A 21,633-nucleotide genomic window follows, 5' to 3' on the forward strand; every position below is an offset into this window, starting at 1 on the left:
GGAAGTTTCACAACAATTACAAGAACTAATTCAAGTTTATCGATTAACAGTTCATGTCATCAGAATTAGTAATAATAATTAAAGTGGGTGGGAACCAAATTAAAATAATCCACGATTGGAAAGGAAGTTAAAAAGACTAATGGTAAAGTTTACTCGTGATACATTTCGCGTCGCATAATCAGGTCACGTAAAAATATATTTTATATAGGCGTACAAATTACTTTTCTCGGTGGCGTTTGACAACTTTTATAAAATTGTTACGCGGAAGCTTTAATTAGTACATTCTCATCCGTTGACGTAGTTCTCGAAAGATGTATTATTATAAAATATCTGAATAAACACACGCGAAAGAAATATTTAAAAACGCGAGGATTATACGAAGAGAGAGAAGAAAATAAATCATTATTTTTGATAATTGCAATGCCTAAGGCATTTTTATTACCTACAAACTTATTAATTGCTAATTAATTACGGTGAATTCAAAGTTTATTTGAAATTTCTCCAAATATATCGTTTCTGTAGCGAATTCTACGTTTTATATCAAATACATCTGTCCTGATTGTACGTAGTTCGCTAAAATTTCCTTAACATAAATTTCGACTCTATAGATACTCCTTTCCTGATTTCACTGTTTTACGATAAATTTTATAATGGACAGATTAATATTCGAATTTCGTACCTTTCAATCGCAGTGCCGCTTTTTCCGCAGACAGCTTTGCACGTTATGGAATTAAAATCGCGTAGTGACAATAAAAAAAAATTTTCAGAGCAGAAATGTTCGCTATAGAATTATTTGATAGGAAGTAATTGAAAGCGCATACGGACGTATAGGCGTTGCTCATTTGGTCGAAAAAACAAACGTACAGCCCTCGGTACACGTTCAATTATTGACCAATGAAGCAAAATAAGTATTCGTAGCCTGACTGTTTTCACTTCGCTAAATTTCGGCCAACCTATTTTTCTTTTCTCTTTTACAATTATTTCTTAATTTCTTCTTACTCGTGTATGCTGTTCGTTCTTACGAGTAAAGTAATTACATCAAATATACTTAAGTAAATTACTTTGATTACGTTTTAACGGACCAAACACGAATTTTTGATTGATGAAAATTTGCAACTTCAATATCCCATTTTTACTGATCTATAGAAAAGTTCAAAATGTTATATTCTCGTTCAAAAGAAATCAATAAGAAAGTAATCGCGTGACATTTCTGATTCTCTAATATTACGCTAAATTATCACATATCGTTACCATTAAAAACTATGCAAGAGGAATATTGACATTTCCAAAAATATATTTTAAGAATTGTCCTTTCCTTTTCCGAAAAATTAGCCGTCCTTGTAACGAAAGATAAAACGCATGTACTGTCATTACCTTGTTCGCCAGCTCGCACGAGGACTATCTCATGAATCGTCAGCAGGATGACGGTAAGCCCGAAGATAGTGTACTGTAGATAGCGCCACATCTCCGAAAACGAGAAGGGCCAGTCCCTACGTGCTGTCCGGATGGCCCTTCATTCCCCCTTTCAACGAATATCCCTGTGCCAAGGAAACGTTAGCCAGGGAAAAAACGATTCATCGATTCCCAGCTGTTCGTCAGATCTGTAGCCGTATATCCCGACGCAAACACCACTCAGACGGATAACCGTAGCTACTTCGATCCCTCCACCGTGGCGACATTAACCGATCTCACGGTGGAATGCTAAATGAACTGCTTTAATTAGCCAATTTCGCTCAGCAAAGGGATTTTATACTCTTCTTTAGCTTTAAGTCGCTACTACAGCTTCGTCTAATCAGTGAACCAGTCGGTCCTAATGAATCGAACATCTTGAACGCTTGCCGCGATATTTAAAAGTATTTTTTATTTTAGCTATTACGATTCGTTGTATTTTCCATTCGATGATTATTCCCGTCTCGAAAATCTTCTTTACGGAAAATGTTCAATTACGACGTTCACAGGTACAGATGTGGCTTGAACAAACGTATTACCACTTGAATCATCGAAATCAAATATTGGTTCGTGTAGGTAACGTCTGTGCTATTCACTCGCGATCAGTTCACGATTCGTTTACCGTATAGCGAAAAATTAACTTTTTGTTCGTTGGTTTATCATGACCAATTCGAAAGAAACGACATCGTGTTCACGCTCAAGTTCCTTTCCGATATACATCATCTGTGGTAACTCGGCAGCGGTTTACGATTGTAGAATCGAAGCTCCGCTTCTCTTTCGTTAGAAGCAATCAGATTCCTTATTCATCTAAAATTTAACGATCCTTTAGCCTGGAGGTCCTGTTTTAACGATTACCAAGTTTCACTAGAAGCTTATGCTCCTCGAAAATGTACGAGACTCGCATCCTTGATGGTGGCTGCGAAAATCGCGGGAAAACCAACGAAGGCGGGCAAGCCACCCAGAGCCGTGAATAAACTGCGATACACTATGTTCTTTCTTCTCCCCAATCTTTCACAATACATTCATTCCAGAGAATCGAATTAATCGAATACTCTTAACACGAGGAGCAGCTCGTTCGAAGATTCGTCGCAAGATCACGAAGATCAACATGTGACGCAACAGCAATACACTTTTCTTTTCAGAATATCGACAGCAACACTGTATACACTTGTTAATAATTTTATGTTCCTCGTTCGATTATACTGAACGAACAAAAGTACATGCGTGCAAGGATATAGTCGCCTTGTGCAAACGATACGCGGTGATCGTCACGAATCCGTGAGATCGCTGGCGAACGTCATCGTCTTCGCCGCGTGGCGGATAAAAACGACCGGAACGGAGCGCGGTAAACGATGTAACAAAGAGACGAGCGAGTGACAAGCGAGGAAAGAGGAGATAGTTGCACGCGCGAAAACGAGAAGAGTTCGCGCAACCGAATGCGAGCGCAGTGGCACGAACGGTTCGGTAAACTCGCCAAGCGCTTCTTCGAAACACGGAGATCCGATCGGAGAGCCGAGCAGAGACGACGGTAGCCGTGCGGACCCGAGTGAAGGGATCATGCGACTCAGCTACTGTTAGGCGCCTCTATCCAGCCACCCCCATCGTGAAACGCCTGTCCGGTTGCGCCGTGGCACACTGATAGCACCGCCACCTCCCACCCTTACACACCTATTGCTCCAGATACATGCGCTATCTTCTTATTTTACTTATTACTGTTTCACAACGGTTCGTCCCATCCGTTAACCCTAATCAAAATATATCGCACGTTGCTCAAAAGTTATGAAAAATCAGGTGAAACAAGGGTGAATCGTTGCATGTGACTCGCGCTTCTTCTCAATTCAAAATCGAGTTTCATGATATATTCTGGGACGAGGCACAAGTGGGTCGTGACATTTGTTCTTTGCGTAGTCGATTAAACAGAGGCAATGAGATGATAAGTTGAAACGCTGAGGACGACCGATAACGATGGATGTATCGTGGTAAGGAAACCAAATTGAAAAAGGCATGAAAATGAAAGAGTTCGATGAAGGATCGTTGACGGTGTGAGCAACAGCTGGGATTCTTTGCGTTCTCATAGCCTGATAACGACAAATCCGTAAAGCAACGAGCGTCGTAAATCAAAACGAGCCTGAAACAAGCAGGTACTAGATGCGAACGTAATACAACTCGGACTGCTCTCGTTATAAGCCTGTTGTACCAGTATTAAACCGAAGTGTGAAACTACGTGTGATCGCTATGCTCCAGCAGCTGTTATTGCCAGATGCAATGAACCGAACGTGTGATCATGGATACAAGCCGAAAACCATAAAGTAACAACATAGCTGGCTGTGTTGGCCGATTTAACGCTCTTTTTAACTAATTCACTTTAATTTACAACCTATCCGTTTCGCTGCGCTCTTGTACTGCAAGCTGTTTTATAACAGTTACGATTCTGTCGGCCCGAACATCGAAACGAATTTCGATGTTTTATCTTTTTCAATTCTTCGTTCTACGTTATATCGTCGTGTGCATTGTGCCATATTTGGCAACGAAAAGGAACAATCGCAGTTACAGCTGACCTCTGGGCTTAATTATCCAATTTACCAATATCGATGATTTATTTTCGTTTAAAATGGATGAAACTGGGCCACCACGGCCAACTTTAGAAATAAAACCACGCGTGGTATTCGTGTCATTAATTTTTTAACGATTTGTTTAATTTTCAAACATTTGTGTAAAACTGTAGCTGTGTGAAAAACCGAGCATTTCGAAAACATTTCCGTTTAGTGCAAAAGCCTGTAACTAATTGTAAGGTATTGAAAACAAGCCCACCGTTTTGTCGTTATCATTTTGCAAATGTATATTTTTCGCTAACGTACAGCTACGCGTTGTCAAAATAACTGCGATCGATTTCGAGTAAATTTTACAGTAAAACCGAATTCCCGTTAAGTTTCAGATATCGTTTCTTATAAATTATTATTCAAAATTAATTTCGTATTCCACGACTGCGAACTAGACTGGAAGATTCGACATTAAACTAATTGAACCAGAAAAATCGAAGAGGTATCGATGAAATACGGCATAAAGGCGATCGCGTAAGAATAAATCTTTGCAGCTTTCGATAATACACGTGTGAACATCGCCAACAAATAATTGAGCAAAGTCGCGCCGATAACGGAGGCAGTTTGTCATTAGACGATTTAGTTCTCCTCGCCGTGGACAGCGTATCGTAAATTTGACATAAAATTTATGCGACAAAATTACAGTCTGATACAGAGTGCACGATACATACAGATAGCCGGCGTTATGATGCATGGACCCGGCACAGAATTAATCCAATAAAATATCAACGATACGCTATCCGGGAAATTCTATGTTATGTAGTAACGCTATTACAATCCTATGCGCGTAAACATGTCACTTTTGCTCGAATCACTGTTTTCTCCTTCCTTTGTTTTTTCCCTTTTTCTTTTTTCGTTCTATTTAATTTCCATGGGTTTCACAAAGTCCATGAATTTACAATGATTTTTCCACGCGTTAAAAATGCCATACCAATACTTAGGAAGACATATTACAGGCAGAATATGAAACATCGTCGCGCTGAAACTGATCTGAATTTAATATGCTCAGGAGCAACAGTGTTCAGGATGAAAAAATTGCATGGTTACAAAAGACAGGACGTATAAATTGAATTTTTACAATATGAATAAAACATTTAACGTTTCTCGTGCTATATGATAGCGATATGTCTGAAATATTCGCGTAATAAAAATAATAGGTATAATTAGAATTCTTTTAAATAGATCTTTGATGGCTTTAATATATTCTCATTTCGTTGATGTCGAATTTAAGCCGAAGATGTTTGTCGTAATCTGTATTTATATAATTCCGATATTTCCTAGATATAGGAGCTTTTGATATTTGTGAATGAACTGCAGTTGGTTATGATCCAAATATTTGGCAGAGCACGCAGCGGTGCTGCGATATTTATAAATTGAAAAAGAAAGAGGCGTGTGTCGCACACCGGATGCAATTTGGTCGCGTTAAAGCAGTAGGCACTTCCTGCAGTTTGACATGGTGATATTCGCTCTGAAGCATTTCGCAGTCTGCCTCTAAACGTGAATACAAACTCGGAAGATCGAAATAACCCAACGCAATAATCAAAGTTTTGCAAAGATTTACTCGTTCTTAACATAATAATTCCCTATTCGTGTAAGTTCAAAAACAGAAATTCGGTGTATCTTTCACATAAATATTCATAACATCACATTGTATGGAATTTAATTATAAATTGAAATTAACAAACTTTGATTTAGGTATCCGATTCCCTAACAATACGCGTAATTCACTGATAATAAATTCCAATTTCGAACATTTATCTGTAACGTGTTACTTGTTAACATGCATTATGGTATTAGCCGCTATCAAATTATATCTCACATTCGTAAAATTTATTATTCCATGTGTCTTGCAACAAAAATTCCTGTCTAAAGACTAGATCCACCTCAAGAAATTAATTTCGCCTCTTATGCTGCACGGAACATTACGGAGGAAATTTGTTTTTGCTCGGATGCATACTTAATGGTCTACCATCTACACATTTTTTCGCTCTCGCTTGTTCTTTCCACTTGTTTTCTTCTGTTTTTGCTTTTACATTCGTTACTATTCACCCGTAAATACAAACAGTTAATAGCGTGTTTCGTGATTTTATCTTTATGTTTGTATGTTATTTTATCAAACAATAAATTTTGACATATAATCGAGATAAAGAGAAAAGCGATATAAATGTTTAACGTGAATCTTGAAAAACAAAAGCAAACGAGTCTACACGAATTTCAATATCGACATAACCGAGCTTTTATTACGTTCAAAAGGTCTAGGTCAAAATTGTCTAACCGATGAATCCACTGCTAGTATGCAATTCTGGTAGAACGTTAAAAAGTAAAAGACCCGACAGTTATCCTATAGGTACTCGCATCCACGAATATTCCCGTGCATACTATGTTTCAATGTTACTGTTTTAACGAGAGAAAGCCGACGAACTTTCCCGGCATATTTGAGGCATTTTTCTAAACAAAAAGGATTACATAAAAAATAGGTCGATATAACTCTATTACGATGGCTATTTAGGCCATCTATTCTCATTCTGTTGGAGACGATGTGCTTCTCTCTATAGTTGTTATACTTTATAATAATCGAAAAGTATTAAAAAGTATAAATTAATTTAGTTGATGGCATCCCTATGCAAGACCTTAGAATGTAATAGAATTGTTAAATAAAATTTAGGATCGTTGGTCAATGGATAGAAAGAACTGGATGATCTCTGTCTCACAGTCATCTGATCTATCCCCTTTAAATCTCATTCTATGGGATTGCACGAAACGGAAGGACAGATTTCAAGCCTGATACATTTAAATAGTTAATAACGAATATAACTTAACACAAGTTAAATCATTGAAATACGCCTGATTGTTATTTGTATATATCGATCGATCTTCTAAATGAGGATTATGTTGTTAATAACATTTAAATCTTGAAATAATATTCCGTACAAAGATACCGGCGAATTTTGCAAATTTTCTCGCTGAATTATGTACTCGCGTTCGTATACCATAAATACGAATATGCTTACACGAGATTAAGAACGAAGATTAACTTATGAATGCATGTTGGAGTTTATATGACATCAAGAACTCGGCTGAACAATGAAGCTCGAGTCCATCGTTTTACTGCGTCACATTGAGTGAATTCGAAAAAGAAAAGGACTAGAGTCAATCATTTTGCGACCACTGTTCCCTTACGGTCATCGGCGTACTTCAAATGAAATTGGAATTTTCAACAATTTCGTCTCTGTTCCGGCTACGCCTCTTTTTTAACGTCGAGAGATCGATCCGCCTCCCCCTTTTTTTTTTTTTTTTCGTTCCAGAAATCATCGTACACCTCGACACACCAGACCATTTTGCGTGCACGAAACCATGTAAAGCCGCGGAGAGACTGAATATTTTCGCGTTTTGTTCCACGAGATTTTATGGCCAAATCAGTGTCAGACCTTGACGAGTGGAAACTTTTCAGACTGACCTATTGATATATACGTAGTTGCTTAATCCACGATCCTAGTCATCCAAATTTATCGATACCACGAAGAAACAAACATGGAACTTAACTGTACGCTTCAAATCGATTCTATAGATTACGAAGTTTATAGATTTTAAAGAAACAGCTGATTAAAGTTTCGGAATTAGACGTTCGTACAAAAGCGACGACACTTTGTTTCCAAAAGTTGATCATAATAGACGCTGTTCATAGACGCTCGTTATCTTCCAGCGATCGTAACGAACTGAATTCTCAAGCAGTCGTTAGATCTTCGTAATTTCAAGAAGCGGTAAAGTTGAAGACAAATAAATGAGAAGTAGAAATTGCTATGTAACTGATTCCCGTTTTAAAACAATAAACACGAACGAACGAGTTTATAACAAGTTGGGATATAGCTATCAAGAACAGCGAAATTATTGTTGATCCCCCTGACTGCAACGCTATCAAGATAAAACTTAATACTTAATAAAACTGGATACTCTATATAGATACGATCCAATTCAATCCAAAGCAGAGCAAATCGGTGAATTGCGTTCGAGCGTTGCTTATCGAAGTAATATAATTTTTGCCACGATGAATAGCGAAACTTTCTGCACTGATAAGCAAATATCTTGGGACTTGGCAAAAACAGACCAACGCATACAGTCGGTGAAAGAGATACAACGAGGCGGTAAAAGCGGTCAGGTGTTTAAATTTATATGCTTTGAGTTCCGAAACAGCACTTTAAAATGTAAGTGCAACAAAAATAGACGCCGCTGACACTCGAGTTGGTTCTGATAATCGAATAAAACAGCGCTTGAGCAAATTCTAAATGTACGTAATTTTCTATCTTTTACACGAATTTTGCTGCCTGATGTTTAAATGTTTCAACACGTTTACGACTTCTAATCTATGTTAGCGCGCTTCATTATAATTAACAACATCGCTATATGGTTCCCACCGACTATGTATAACGTAAATATGTATATCAATACGAAAACGTATACAGTCTTGGATTTTGAAGTTAGCTTGCAACTGGGTAACCGTAATTTTAAATCGCGGCAAGAGCCAGTCAGAATCAGCTGTCATAGCACGTTTCCGACAGGTACAGCTGCACATCCAGAACAAAACATGTATTCTCCATTCTGCCATCGAATATTCAGAGAGGCTTTTAACAATTCATCAATGCCGACGGTGGTCGGGCTTTACGTGTAACCCTTACCTAGGCATTTTACGATTTTCCTGTCAGCTACCCGCCAGAATGTATGACGGACACGTCGATCATAAAGCGAATCGATCCATTGTACGCGTAATTTTGTAAAAATTTGATCGTTTCGTCGTAGCGCTATAAAGCGCAACGATTTTTCCGAGAAGCGTCGAGAAACCTAGACAAACGAAGTACTGAAATGTCGAACGATTGATAGAAACACGCTTCTTCTGATTTCTCTCTACGTCGAAGTAATCCAAAAAGCGACTACAGCGAGCAAATCCTCTCGATATCGTACGTCGCACGTCTGCTGTTGCTTAACAATAAATATTTTCCCTGGAAAGCAGCTTTACGTCCTTGCTGGCGAAGTTGCGCTATTCATAGTTGCAATATGTGTAAACTGCATGGAACAATACCCTTAAGTAGCTGTGGAAATAGCTCCAGTTCATGCGAGATATCTTATGCGAATAAAGATACATAATATATCGACTATGACAAGGGAAAACGAAAAGAGTTATTATAACATAGTAACATGAAAATACGTCATTGAAAGATATCGTTGCGACAGACGCATTCTATCCAAAACGAATAGCGTATTTCGGGAAAAAAGTTGTTAGAAAGGAACAATCTTGATGGGTGAATTTTGCCAAGTTTCAGGGTCCTGCATCGTCCTGTTGAACGAACCTACGTTCGCTTTACGAAAGTGGCTTATTTTCGAATCGTCGAGCTATCAACTGGAATTCATAAATCGTGAAATCATGAATAGCCGTCAAATTCTACGATAAATCCTAAAAACCACCAACTACGGTGTTAGAAGCAGATAAGCCAAACGCGAGTCTGAGAACTATTCAGAAAATCCTCTGACAAAAGTTTCGTCTAATATTCATGGCAGCAAGCAAATACCTAAACCAATCAAAATGACAAAATGTCAGAAGCAGATTCACATTCCGCAAGACCTTGGTCGTAAAAACATCGCTGCATAGGTATAGTAGGCAGTGATACCGGTTGATTAATTAAGTACGCGACGATAAGTCTGCCAACCTACTGGAAAGTAGTTCATTGTGATGATAAAATGGATCTGCCGGTAGCAGACCTGTAATTCAAGATAGTGAACGAGATCACGCCGAGGTATTCAATCAACTGTCGGCGGATAGACAAGGCCGCCATCCCCGACGAATTTCCAATAGACATTTAATTATCCTGGACAACGGATGGCGGTACTTTTAAATTTTGCAGATGCGAAGCAACTTCCTGTCGCGGCTTCGACAGTCATACCGAATAGAGCTACATCCCAGCATTGCAACAAGATTCTCCTTGTAATTCGTCAACGAGTGATAGCACATCGACACGGGAATCTGATTGATGACAACGGTCTATCACGTTGTTCTCCTTTGTAATGAAACGTGGAAACTGAATGAACAGAGTCACAATGGGCGGTTAAATAACGTCGAAATATTGTACAATGGATCGACTTTTTCCCATTCGTTCAATTTGACAGGGTGGAAATATTAATCAAATTAGATTTTCGAATCTCACTAATTAGCGAAAGAATGAGGAAACTATTGTTTTCTTTTTTCCTTCCTCTTACACGATTTTAAGCTTTCGATCAAAATCGTACGTTTCTCCTATTTATATATAAAACAGCCGCGGAAGATTTCTTAGATAGAAAAGAATTATGAGTTAAGAGAGGAGAAAAGACAATATCTTACGGGAATACACAATATAGAAAAGTTTCCTTGTACAGGAAAACTTTAATTATTCATTACCGACTTTAAAACTTTGTTTATTCCTTTGGAAATGCAATGTACTGTTTCTCGCGCGAACCACGAATATAAAGCAACTAACCAACGAGAAAGAGACATTTGGCAAGTCATACTCGACGAATATATTCTTGATTGTTTGGCTCTAGCTAGTTCCACGACGTGACGTAAGATTTACGAGTTGATCTACGAAAAGCTCTGTATTCCGTACGAAAGTGGCGTTATGAAAGCCTATGCAGGGTGCTTCGTTACACGACGAATCCCACAGAAAGCAAGAGGCGCGAGATGTATTTCCTTTTTCATTGCCGTGGACGAGCTGACAGGAAAAGAAGAAGGAAGCTGAGAATCTCGACTAACGAGGAAAATCGGGGCCATGAAATTCAAACAAATACAAATAGAGAACACTAGAGAACACTGGAGAAGCTGGCACGCTTCGAATGCTTCAGCGTCTGGTTTGACCTGTCTCTCAACACATTCGGTGTAACCCGTAAGAATGAAGTGCCGCTGTTCGCCACCCGGAAACGAATGCAGAATCCGCAAACTGCACGCTGCCCAGAATGATGAATGAAACGTTACTCTAACAACACCGCAACTGAGAAAGTCCGACCGGCCACCCTTGCATACATCACGAAAGACGGCTCGCAATTTTCCATCTCGGTTGAAAGATTTCACCCGCAAAATCAACGCCTCTAAATATTGTCAGAATATCCAACCCCTTGTACATTCAACGAGAAACCAATAAGGATTTTCTGTAAAAAGAGAACAAATTGAAGTTATTAACATACCGAAGTTTTAAATTAATTCGGAAATGTTCATTTCAAAAACTTAAGTATGCAAGATTTACGTAATAAAGTGTTTCTACATTTGTTGCAACATTATATGTTGAAATAAATTTGATTGAATGGAATGTGTCATTAGTGCATTCTTCTTCTGGTTGCACTTTGCTTTCATATGTGTGTTGTGTATTAAATTTTAAATGATTGTCCAAATGTCACATTAAGAAGTTCTGAACTAATATCTCGAATAATATAACCACCAGTGTCGTACTTTCAGCGATAATGTCAAGAAATATACGGTCAAATATTAAGGAAGTAACATTACCAAGTTGCACTTCTAATTGCGAGAAACTCAAAACACGATACAGCAGTCTTTACTAATTATTGTATAGCATTTCTCTCTATATGCTAGTGTCCCTTGCTCCTAATATTGTACGTAGAATATGTTGCAGCTGGTACCACCTACCCAACGTCAACACGCAAAGATATTTTATTGCCCTGATTTAGAAGCTCGTTAATAACACGAAATAATCAAAAACAGAAATTATTAAAATTTTTATTCCGCGTTATAATACGTCGAATAAAAATTGTCAATAAGATACGTTTTTCATAAGGACTTATATAAAAGAAAATTTCATTTAGATGAATTAATACAAAATTTTGAGATATGTTAAATCGTGTAATAAGATATTACATAAAAAAATTTTTCATTTACGAGCTTTTATATCAAATAAGGTATAATGCAGATATTTGATAAAAAAATAACATTTAATAGGACTTTCTATTATACTGAAATAAATAGATCGTTTCGTTAATTCATTTTTTTAACTATCTATTTTATGAACCTTTTAAGGTATTAGCGCTATCTGTATGTATAGATAAAACATGATTACTACACCAAAGTATTATAAATATATACGTACTAGTTACTAAATAAATATTATATGCACACTGAAGCGATCGATTTTAACAAATTATTTATACTATAATAAAAGTTAATATCAAGTAATGTATTAATACATATGTGTGTACATTTATCAAGTTTCGAATTGGTTATACTCCCTACTTTACCAGCTACCACCAGCTCTCTCCTATACCATTGATTAAATATGCATAAACATGATACAGAAGTTCTATACTTCGTCAATGATGAAAAGATACAAAATGGACCCAATATACCCTGTGACCCAATATTATATGGGATATTTTACTTCTTTTAATGACAATAAACGTTTCATATCTCTCCTGATTCCATGCGCACTTAGAATGGAGCTCCGTGTCTTACGTACTGAAATACCGACCTCGAGAAAAACAAAATACTTGCAGCCTTTATAATTTATTATGGTAAACATACAATAATATTTTCAATCATAAGTATGTACTCAGATTAATTGTCAGTCGTATGTGATTTATCTCAATTATCAACATGATATTGATATTATTAATATAATACTATAAAGTATTACTAAACTATAATACTATGACTTCAAAGTCATGTCATTCATATAAATCCTGAACTAATAAACAAGTCACATGAAAAGGGCACATTACTATTCACAGATATAATAAACAGGATCACTGTGCTTGTAGAAAGTTGTACATAATACAACCAGTCATTCATGTCGATTCGCACATTTTGTCTTATGACAAAATGACCAGAGGAACATAAAGGTATGCGACTTACCATAAGATGCGGTAACGCCTCAATCGATACTGCAGTAGTTCAAAGTTATCGGCAAGCTAGTTATCAGGAAGGAACCATCGAACCCTGTAGAGGATTTACGAGATGCAGAAAATCTGCCACAAAGTATGAGACATAATTTAATCTAAAAAATATAATGGTATTTTTAATATAAATTTTATTTCCTAATTAATGATAGTTAAAATGAAATATAAAAGGATTAACATTATAAATGCTATATAGTAACAATAGAATATAAAGAATAGATAGAATATATTATAAATTAATTATAGAATTAAATGAGGTACAATTTGCAAAGTGCGAAATTGTAAGAGATTCAAAATAGAGACTATGAACAATCTTGAATAACATGTAGGATATTATTCTTATAGGATATTATTACTTAAGAAGTTTGAGATTGAAAGGAAATTAAAAAAAAGATCTATAAAAGAAATAAAGAATTATTAACGTTTTCGTTTTAAATTAAATACTATTGAATACTATTGAATAATGATTAAATATTACCGATTAAAAAGACAAAACAAACATATTTATGCATTTAAATAGTTAGATAATTAGAATAAATTAGATCTTACCATATTTTAATGAGAACTTAACGATTTTGTCGTGAATCATCATGGCAGCTTTTTGAATTTTATGGCGTCCGTTTGAACTTCATGGCGTTCTCCAAATATCTTGAAGCTTCTCTCAGAATCAACCATCTGTTAAAAAGAAAAACAATATTCTCAAATAAATGTATAAAAGGAATATATTATACAGAAACAAAACAATAATCAAGATCTAATACTCTTTTGAAAGTTCATAATAGGAGCTACCAATAGACGCTTCTTCTTGCTGTACTTTCTGCTTTAAAACTGACTTTTTTACATCCCAATATGATAGATCGATTGCGAGAAATTATTTGTATCGATTATGATTGAATCTCGCGAGATATAATTGCATACTTTGCCGTTTCGTTGGCGCTACAATCTTTACTTATGCGCTAGACCATTGCGCGCAGTTTTCGTACAAAGACACACTGTCTAACATGGAAGAAATTTATTATTTCAGTAATTTATTATTTTGATAGTGTGCAATGCTTTTTGAAATATTGTAGAAATATAGAATTCTATACTTCGTTACAATTGTGAGATATATTCTCTGATTATGAGATATCTTGTTTTATATTTTATTTATAATTTCATTATTATGCAGTTTCAATTCAAACAAGTATTATACTGCATACTTTATGTATACTGAGTCGATAACGTTACATGTGGCAAACTAGTAAGTGAATCAGCCTTTAAACGATCCCCAAAACGTAGGACAGAAAAAAGCGTTGCATGTCATGTCTAGCCTGTATCTCGTCTGTAGGTATAGTCAAATATGAAAATGACCAGTGATCGTTAATTAAGCATAACTATGATATATGTACCCTGCTCATTGTAGATGACGTAATACATAAAACCTCTGAATAGTCGGTAATATAGAACGTGTGAAACACATGCGACAGCACCGACAAAGTACAGTTAGTCAATGGTAGTGCCACCTATTCAATGATTGTAATCCCTATTATATGGTCAGATGTCAAATAGGCAAAATATAATTGCGAACATAGAAAAAACAGAGATTTCGTCTCTGCTACGAATGGAGATAAGATAAAATAATTTCAATTGAATAATTATAATTGCTATATTCACCGTAGCAAATCGCAAAAATCGTAAACAACACTGATTTTTCTCGAGGTCAGTATTTTGGAACATTCTATCTTTCTTTATTTATACTTTGACTCGTTAATGGCCCATTATGGCAGACTTGAGAATCTTTATATATGTTATGTGCTATGTATTTGTTTTGTGTTATGTGAGATACAATTGTTATTTCCTTATACTATATTTCAGATTATAAGACACGAAGTCAGGTCTATTCTGTATTTAGACAATGAGCAGACTTTATCAAATAATCTTCTGATACTATACATGTTCATACATATTTAAAATAATCAAATGTGTCAGGTAACCATATTTCACTGGTACTCAAAAGACAGAAATACATATTGCTGAATTTCCAGAAATATATCTCCCTCGATTTTGCTACATAAGATTCTGACCCGCGGCCAGTTAGACAAGCACTATTGTACATATCTTAACCGAATCATTTCAAGAAAATTAACCATTTTAAATTCCTCTTTCAGTTACCGACAATTAGATATTATATTATATTATATTACATCATATTACATTATAACTAGATATATATTCGTTTAAAGAACGTCAAAATTAAAATAATCAAATTCCCTCTAATTACTTATCTTTCCTCCGAGAGTCGAAACTCTAAGAACAAATGAATTTCTCTATTTTAGATTTACTTCGCTGTGGAACGTTATCTGCCCGTTCGCTTATGACATGAATTATGATGCAACCTATATGAAAGGTAGGTCAGAAATCGTTGCATACATACAGCATGTATATGCAGACTGCGCTATCGGGTGCGTGCACCGCCACATCGCGTTAAACCATTCCTTATATCGTAATCTAAGGAGGTGGTTGGCCGCACGGTCACGGCGGTAAGCTTGCATGCCTTCAAACAGAGTAGGTTACGGAGTTCGTGAATTTCTCATGAAGGAAAATGCACGGCTGCTCGTTGTCGACTCAGAAACTTGCTCTACCACGAAAAAGTGACGGGTGTCGTCATGGTGTTTCCGAGCTTGGTGAAGCTAAATGACACTATTTCCACTTTGAGGAGCCATTCAATGTTTCTGGAAACTTCCGTATCGAGGTTATGTATTCAGCAAGCCAACTTTTTTGAAGGGCTAAACCCTACAACTTTCTTTCGGTCACTTTCAACTCAATTATGTTCCTCTAGCATTAAAAAACAACTTCAGGGTCTGAACAAAGTCTTACTTATGATTTTTCCTTCCGATTTTACTATGCTAAGCGTTTTTTTAAAATATAAATTGAAATATAGATTGAAATATAAAAACTCGAGGATCATAGCAAGGATGTTGCTAAAATGAGAGCAAGATTGAAATAGAAAAACTTGAGGATCGCGGCAGAGTTAAAGGAATACATAAATGTATTATATATTGTTAATGTATTATGTATTATATAGGGTTAAAGGAAAACAAAGGAATGCATAAAATAATAAAGCAACTGTAATATCATTTATCAAGATTCAAAGGAATCCAAAGAGGACTAAAACGCACCAAAAGGAACAGCAATTGAACAGAGATATCCAACATAGTTACAATCTGCCTGCACACTATGAAAGTCTAACAAAATAACCAAAAAGTTTCGAAACGGCCGCCTCGTCGTGCAAGTTCTACATGCCTTTATCCCTACAGCTAAAAAAAAAAGAGGAACTTCGGGCAGAATTTTTAGTCCTTTACTATAGTCACACGTTCCACGTTCAAGCACTTCGACTACATTGGAATTAAATTCTATCGTGCGACTAACGAACATGCATTTGCCTTGAACAACGGTATCACTTGCATGGATATGGATGCATTTACGACAAATTATTTCGTTTTAATTTTACAGATTAGCCTGGAACGATTATTGAACTGGAATAATTGAATTTGTGAGGATCAAAGGGAATTAAAGAATTGGAAATATTAACTACGTTTCAGGGATAACCTTGCTACTTTTCGATATTAAAATATTTTAAAATTCTCCACTTTGAACAATTTATTTATTCGATGGTTAAAGTAGAATGCTCCTTAAAAATTAAAAATTTAGTTTCAGATAAAGGTAACAGAATTTCTGAATTCTGATTAATGATTCAATAAATGAGAAATTTACATAAATTCCTTGGGTTATATTGCTTATATGTTTAATACGCCTACATTTTATCATTTATGTATTCATATACATATAAGATTATGTTCATAAATTTCATGAAACTGCAAGAAGAATGAAGAGTAGGAATTCCGTGTTACGTGTAGTAGAGGCTTATTATGGTGTACCATGCAGTGTTCTTGAACATCGCAGAATCTAAGTTAGTAGTGTGTAGGAAATGAGGTTCTTGCGTGAACAATACTCCGCTGTGGCCATTCTTTAGCTTTATATTACGTAAGCAGAGAATAAAATCGCGATTTCATGTGGATCATTCGTTACAAGTTTCTTTCTTTTTCTCTTTTTTCTATTCGTGTTAGAAACTAATTTGACCAATGAATTGAATTCAAATAACCTGCAGATGAAGTTTCCTTTGAAACGACATCTAGAATTTCCATCTTTACGCAATAAGGATTTATGTCTAGCGCATTACGATTCTTCTTCTCTTCTACTCTTATAGTTGATTGAATTCGAATCTCTCGTAAGATATTTCTTCAGTCGTGTGTTTTGAAACTGTTATTCTTGTTCGTCTTTTACAAATTGCGCGATATACTTATACGCTCAAGATGACGTATAAGTCAATCAAAGTATCTATAATGGATGCGGTAAGAGACGGAGCGTAGACGAAGCAAAAGTGGACTTTACGGCAGAGGAAGAATAAATATTGTTTTCAGCCGAGTATTGTTCCAAAAGGAGTGGAACATATATTTGTACGGGCTGGGATTAAGGTGTGGGTCAAACAGAAGGGGAGTTATTTCTTTGTCTTAGCTTGTCGCTTTTTCTTTTTCTCCACAGGTCGATACGGCCCCAACTTCCGGCGTACCATAACACCTCGCCACCAAGCTTGAATCTTGATTGCACCTTTTTGCATGAGCTCCTGTCGTTCCTTCTCTCTTTGCAGTGTTTCCTTTTTCGCAAGATACGTGTCTATGAATTCCTGATTATGACGATACTGCAACATCGTTACGATTGTATTTTAAACACAGGCAGGTGAAGTGGCAATTGTTTCGGTGATCAGATCGTAGGGGAAAATAGAACAAAAATGAAAAAGGAATTAATTAGCTTAAGGCAACGCGAAGAAATCACGTTAACTGAAAGATTCATTTTTTAATAGCTGCAAGTGATTTTTGAAGGCGTTAAAACTGTCGGGACCAATGATTTTTCCTTTCCCTTTGCATCGATGAGATATCACATGATTTAAAATAGCCACAAATAGGTTCTTGATATGGGTTATCGATTCCCCAGTAGAATTTTCGCATTGCACATCGATTCTACGCTTGTAGAAGCAAGACTCGATGAGTCTTGATTTCCAGTAGTATTAACGTGATCGTGATGCAGTGAATCAGTCACACAGAATATTTAATAAGCCGTGACACTGCATTTGCATTTCTATCCGTTTGCATTCGCTGCATTTATAATATTTCTCTCCCGATGCGTTTCGCTCTCTGTCAAATAAATTTCTACGAATAAAAAAAATGCTGCAAGATTTACGTCGGACTACTGTTTTCGTTTGTACAAATCTTTATCAAAGGAAAAACAGAACGGAGAATCGTAAGTTTGCAAACGGTATATATCGAACAGTTTGAAAAAAAATCAATAATTCTGATAGATCTGATTAATCTGGAATTTGTCTCGGGGAAAACAAATGTAAAATTCTATTGTTTGAAATGAAAGCCGAGCTACCTCTTCTTTAAGTTCATCCAACTCCTTTCGACGTGTTTCTATCTCAATATGTAGCTGCCGGATTTCCTTCTCGTACGTCTCTTTTTCTCGAGCGTACCGTTCCTCCCACTCGTTGGTCTTTTTCTCTAGCGACTGTTGATTTAAAAAATAAGCTCCTTTTTCTAACGTTTTCTTTCCTTATATAAGCGGCAAGTAACATTTTTGGAAAATACGAACGTTCAAATAAAAGGAAAATTATTCGATATGGAATATCGCGATGCGTAATTAAATAATACATTAATAGAATAATGCAATAATACGTTAAATAACATAAATAATATGATACTTACCCCTATGTCCTGTGTCAGAAATTTCGTCAACTCAGCATGAACACGCTGTTTATTTTTTTCACGTATGCGCCAGTTGTTTAATATCTTCTCCAATTTTTCTATTTCCATGTCGCAACGTAATGAATTCTGCTCGCATCTCGCTTCCCCCCATTCCGTAATATACTTCAACTTCGCGTCCGCGATTAATTTCAGCTTTTCCACGTTACGCTGTTGTTTAAAATACAACATTAAAAATTTCAATGCGTCTTCGGTGAAAAACATGGCATCAGTACCTGTTCTTCCGCGAGCTCATTCAGTATTCGCCTTTTCTCCTGTTCATTGGCCAATTTCTTCTCAGTCATTGTCTTTTGCAATTCTGCCGCGGTTTTTCTTAGTCTTTCTTGCTCCTCGAGCAGAGTCTCCTCTTCTTTCTGGCGTACCATGATTTCTTCGATCTCTTTAGTCAATACCTCGAACGTTCCCTGTTCACGGATCTCTTCCTTCAGCATCTCCATGATTTTTCTCATGTATAAACTGCGCAAGATTATTAGTCATCGTCTATCACAATATATTTCGTTAGAAATGGCGATGATTATCATTAATTTTGAAAAATAAGTGGCATTAAACGATAAATATTAAAGTCGTTCAAGACATTAAAAATAGATGGTCTTCGAGACATGTTAACTACATCGATGACATGATATATAATGATCGAAATAAAATCTTTCTATCACCGAACATCTGATCTTGATAGAAGAAATATGACAAACGCGAGACATTAATTTCTAATAGAATTCTATAATTAAAAGTTCATCGCAACGACCATCGTTATAACATGGCTTCAACCTGTTTTCGTAAATTTTCTTGGAGATGGCTCGTTCTTTCACATCTTGGATCTTCATAATCTCCTCGGGATTCAGTACTTTTAAATCTCTGCAACAGACATACAAAGGAATAATGTGAACGTTCGATTCTTTCAGGTGAGTATTCTATCTTTTAGCCGCGTTTTTTAATTTAGGATTCTTATTACAATTTCGCTCGACATATCATTGCATAACGTACTCTGTATCGAGGGGTAAACACTCGCTGAGAATATCGTTATCATGTTCCGCGGGCTTTCTCAGTGTACTGTGGTAAATGGCCAGCGCGTTCGTGAACTCCTCGAGCGCCGCTAAAATTGCTGGCCGTTCCGCTGGGGAGAACTGTGAAGAACCATTTGCCGCGAGCGTAGCCATTGAGTGTCCGTGTTTTTTACCTCGTCGTACTTCTCTTGCGCCTCCTTTGCTCGCTTTTTATCTTCGCACATTGAATTTTGTCGTATATTCCTTTTAACATTCACGATGAATTAATTTACAAAAACTTCTTAAACCGAGCTAAAATTGATAATCCTCGAGCCCTGAACAATTATTTCCAGAGGGAAAATTAAAGTTAAGAAGATATTTCAAGTTTAACTCGGTTTAAATTATTTTATAAATTATAGGTAAAAGATGAAATTGCCTATTTACGACATGCCGTGGCCATGATTTTATCTCCAACCTCTCGCCCCTTCTTCCGCTGTATTTTCATTTATCAATCGAGTTATCTCGTTCATCGAGGAACAATAGTTACACCCTTACCTTTGATGACCGCATTTAATCATAGGCGAAATGTTTTTACAGCGTTTAGAAACAACTCAAATTTCATTTAAATGCAAATCGCGCCATGCAAGTCAACTGCTTATTCTTTGGGGTAAATTGTAAGATAAAAATCGCAATTATCGTATCGTTTCTTTTCCTTCCTTTCTTTCATCTTTTTCTTTCCACCGTCTTTTTTTTAACGGAACACGTTGCGGTTTACTTACTTCTCGGCTCTCACCTAAATTAAAGTTGCGAACGTCGTCGGTGAAGAAAACTATAGATCCGATGTCCAGTTAATCAAAATTCATAAAAGGAACGTTGAACACATGGCTATAAGACTAATCATGATACGCCGTACTTTTGGCGGAACTAAATGCTGCTCGATAAAGTTGGTTCGCGGAGCTTTAAAGCACGTGATACGGTTTGATCCATCGGTGCAGGTTGCCCCTGGAAACGAACGTTAGAACACCTTGAGACTCGACTGTACTTGTAACACTCATTATAATGCCAGAATCTTTAAATATTTAATAATTTTTATTTCTCTGTTAGCAATACTTCGTCTTTGTATACTTGTACTGTTATGGAAAAACATGACTACAATCTTTTCATACCATAAGGATTAACGCATGATTCGATGATTGTACTATAATTTTATAGTGTCAATTGGTAATAATGAAATGATCTCAAATAACGAAAAGGTGAAGTTGAAATTATACTTTAAGATGGCGTAGGAATTATTTTCAGATAAACTTAGACCTCTTCAAAATGACGTAAAATCGAAATTTTAGATGACTAGAAAACATTTAATGACTGGAAGGATGTTGAAATTTCTTTGACTAACCACCAAAGTATCCTTAATGACCCTGCTTCCGTCTTATGATGAATCTCAATTGACTACCATTCCTGGAAACAGGAAATTGTCCAGAGTATCTTCCAACTCCTTTTTGGCTTTAAAAAACCTGAATCTTTGTTCGAGTAGAATAAGTACCCTCGACTTTCTGTGAAGTCATATCTCTTCAGAGTAAACGATTTGAAATTGCAGAAACTTTCGAAATGACCCAATATTGTAAGAAATGTGCATAAATGTAGAAGGGTATTCTCTGTATTTGAGAACCATTATTAATTGCAGCCATAGGTGGTTTATTTCCTTCGCTAGAAGTTTCAAGTGCCGAGAAGAAAGACTGCGGCAGAAGGTCGAGTCAAGAACTGTTAAGCAGTCGGTAGGCGTTATAGATAGTCTTCTATGTTAAAGCTCGATTGAAGAATTCA

At 36.3% G+C, this 21,633-nt stretch overlaps 2 protein-coding genes across 2 annotated transcripts in view; both read right to left on the bottom strand.

The window, feature by feature from the left end:
- The window catches only part of LOC100747027 (alkaline phosphatase, tissue-nonspecific isozyme-like), a 188,662-nt gene extending 182,494 nt beyond the window's left edge, over positions 1-6,168 (bottom strand). The window contains exon 1 of the mRNA XM_024371415.2: positions 1,375-6,168. Within this exon, the coding sequence (XP_024227183.2) occupies positions 1,375-1,465 (91 nt within the window). The 5' untranslated portion in view covers positions 1,466-6,168. The remainder of the gene's footprint in view (positions 1-1,374) is intronic.
- A 10,592-nt stretch (positions 6,169-16,760) lies between these two features.
- LOC100747145 (dynein regulatory complex protein 9) lies at positions 16,761-20,803 on the bottom strand. Its single transcript, XM_012392165.3, has 7 exons — positions 20,589-20,803; positions 19,811-20,073; positions 19,595-19,681; positions 19,042-19,282; positions 18,770-18,976; positions 18,441-18,572; positions 16,761-17,709 (listed from the first exon to the last, which is right to left on the bottom strand). The coding sequence occupies exons 2-7, from the start codon at positions 19,981-19,983 to the stop codon at positions 17,509-17,511; spliced, it is 1,041 nt and encodes a 346-aa protein (XP_012247588.1). The 5' UTR covers positions 19,984-20,073; positions 20,589-20,803; the 3' UTR covers positions 16,761-17,508.
- Positions 20,804-21,633: the final 830 nt, after the last annotated feature.

Source organism: Bombus impatiens, unplaced genomic scaffold, assembly GCF_000188095.3.
Source record: "Bombus impatiens unplaced genomic scaffold, BIMP_2.2 scf_1293, whole genome shotgun sequence".
In the NCBI taxonomy this organism is placed as follows: Eukaryota; Metazoa; Arthropoda; class Insecta; order Hymenoptera; family Apidae; genus Bombus; species Bombus impatiens.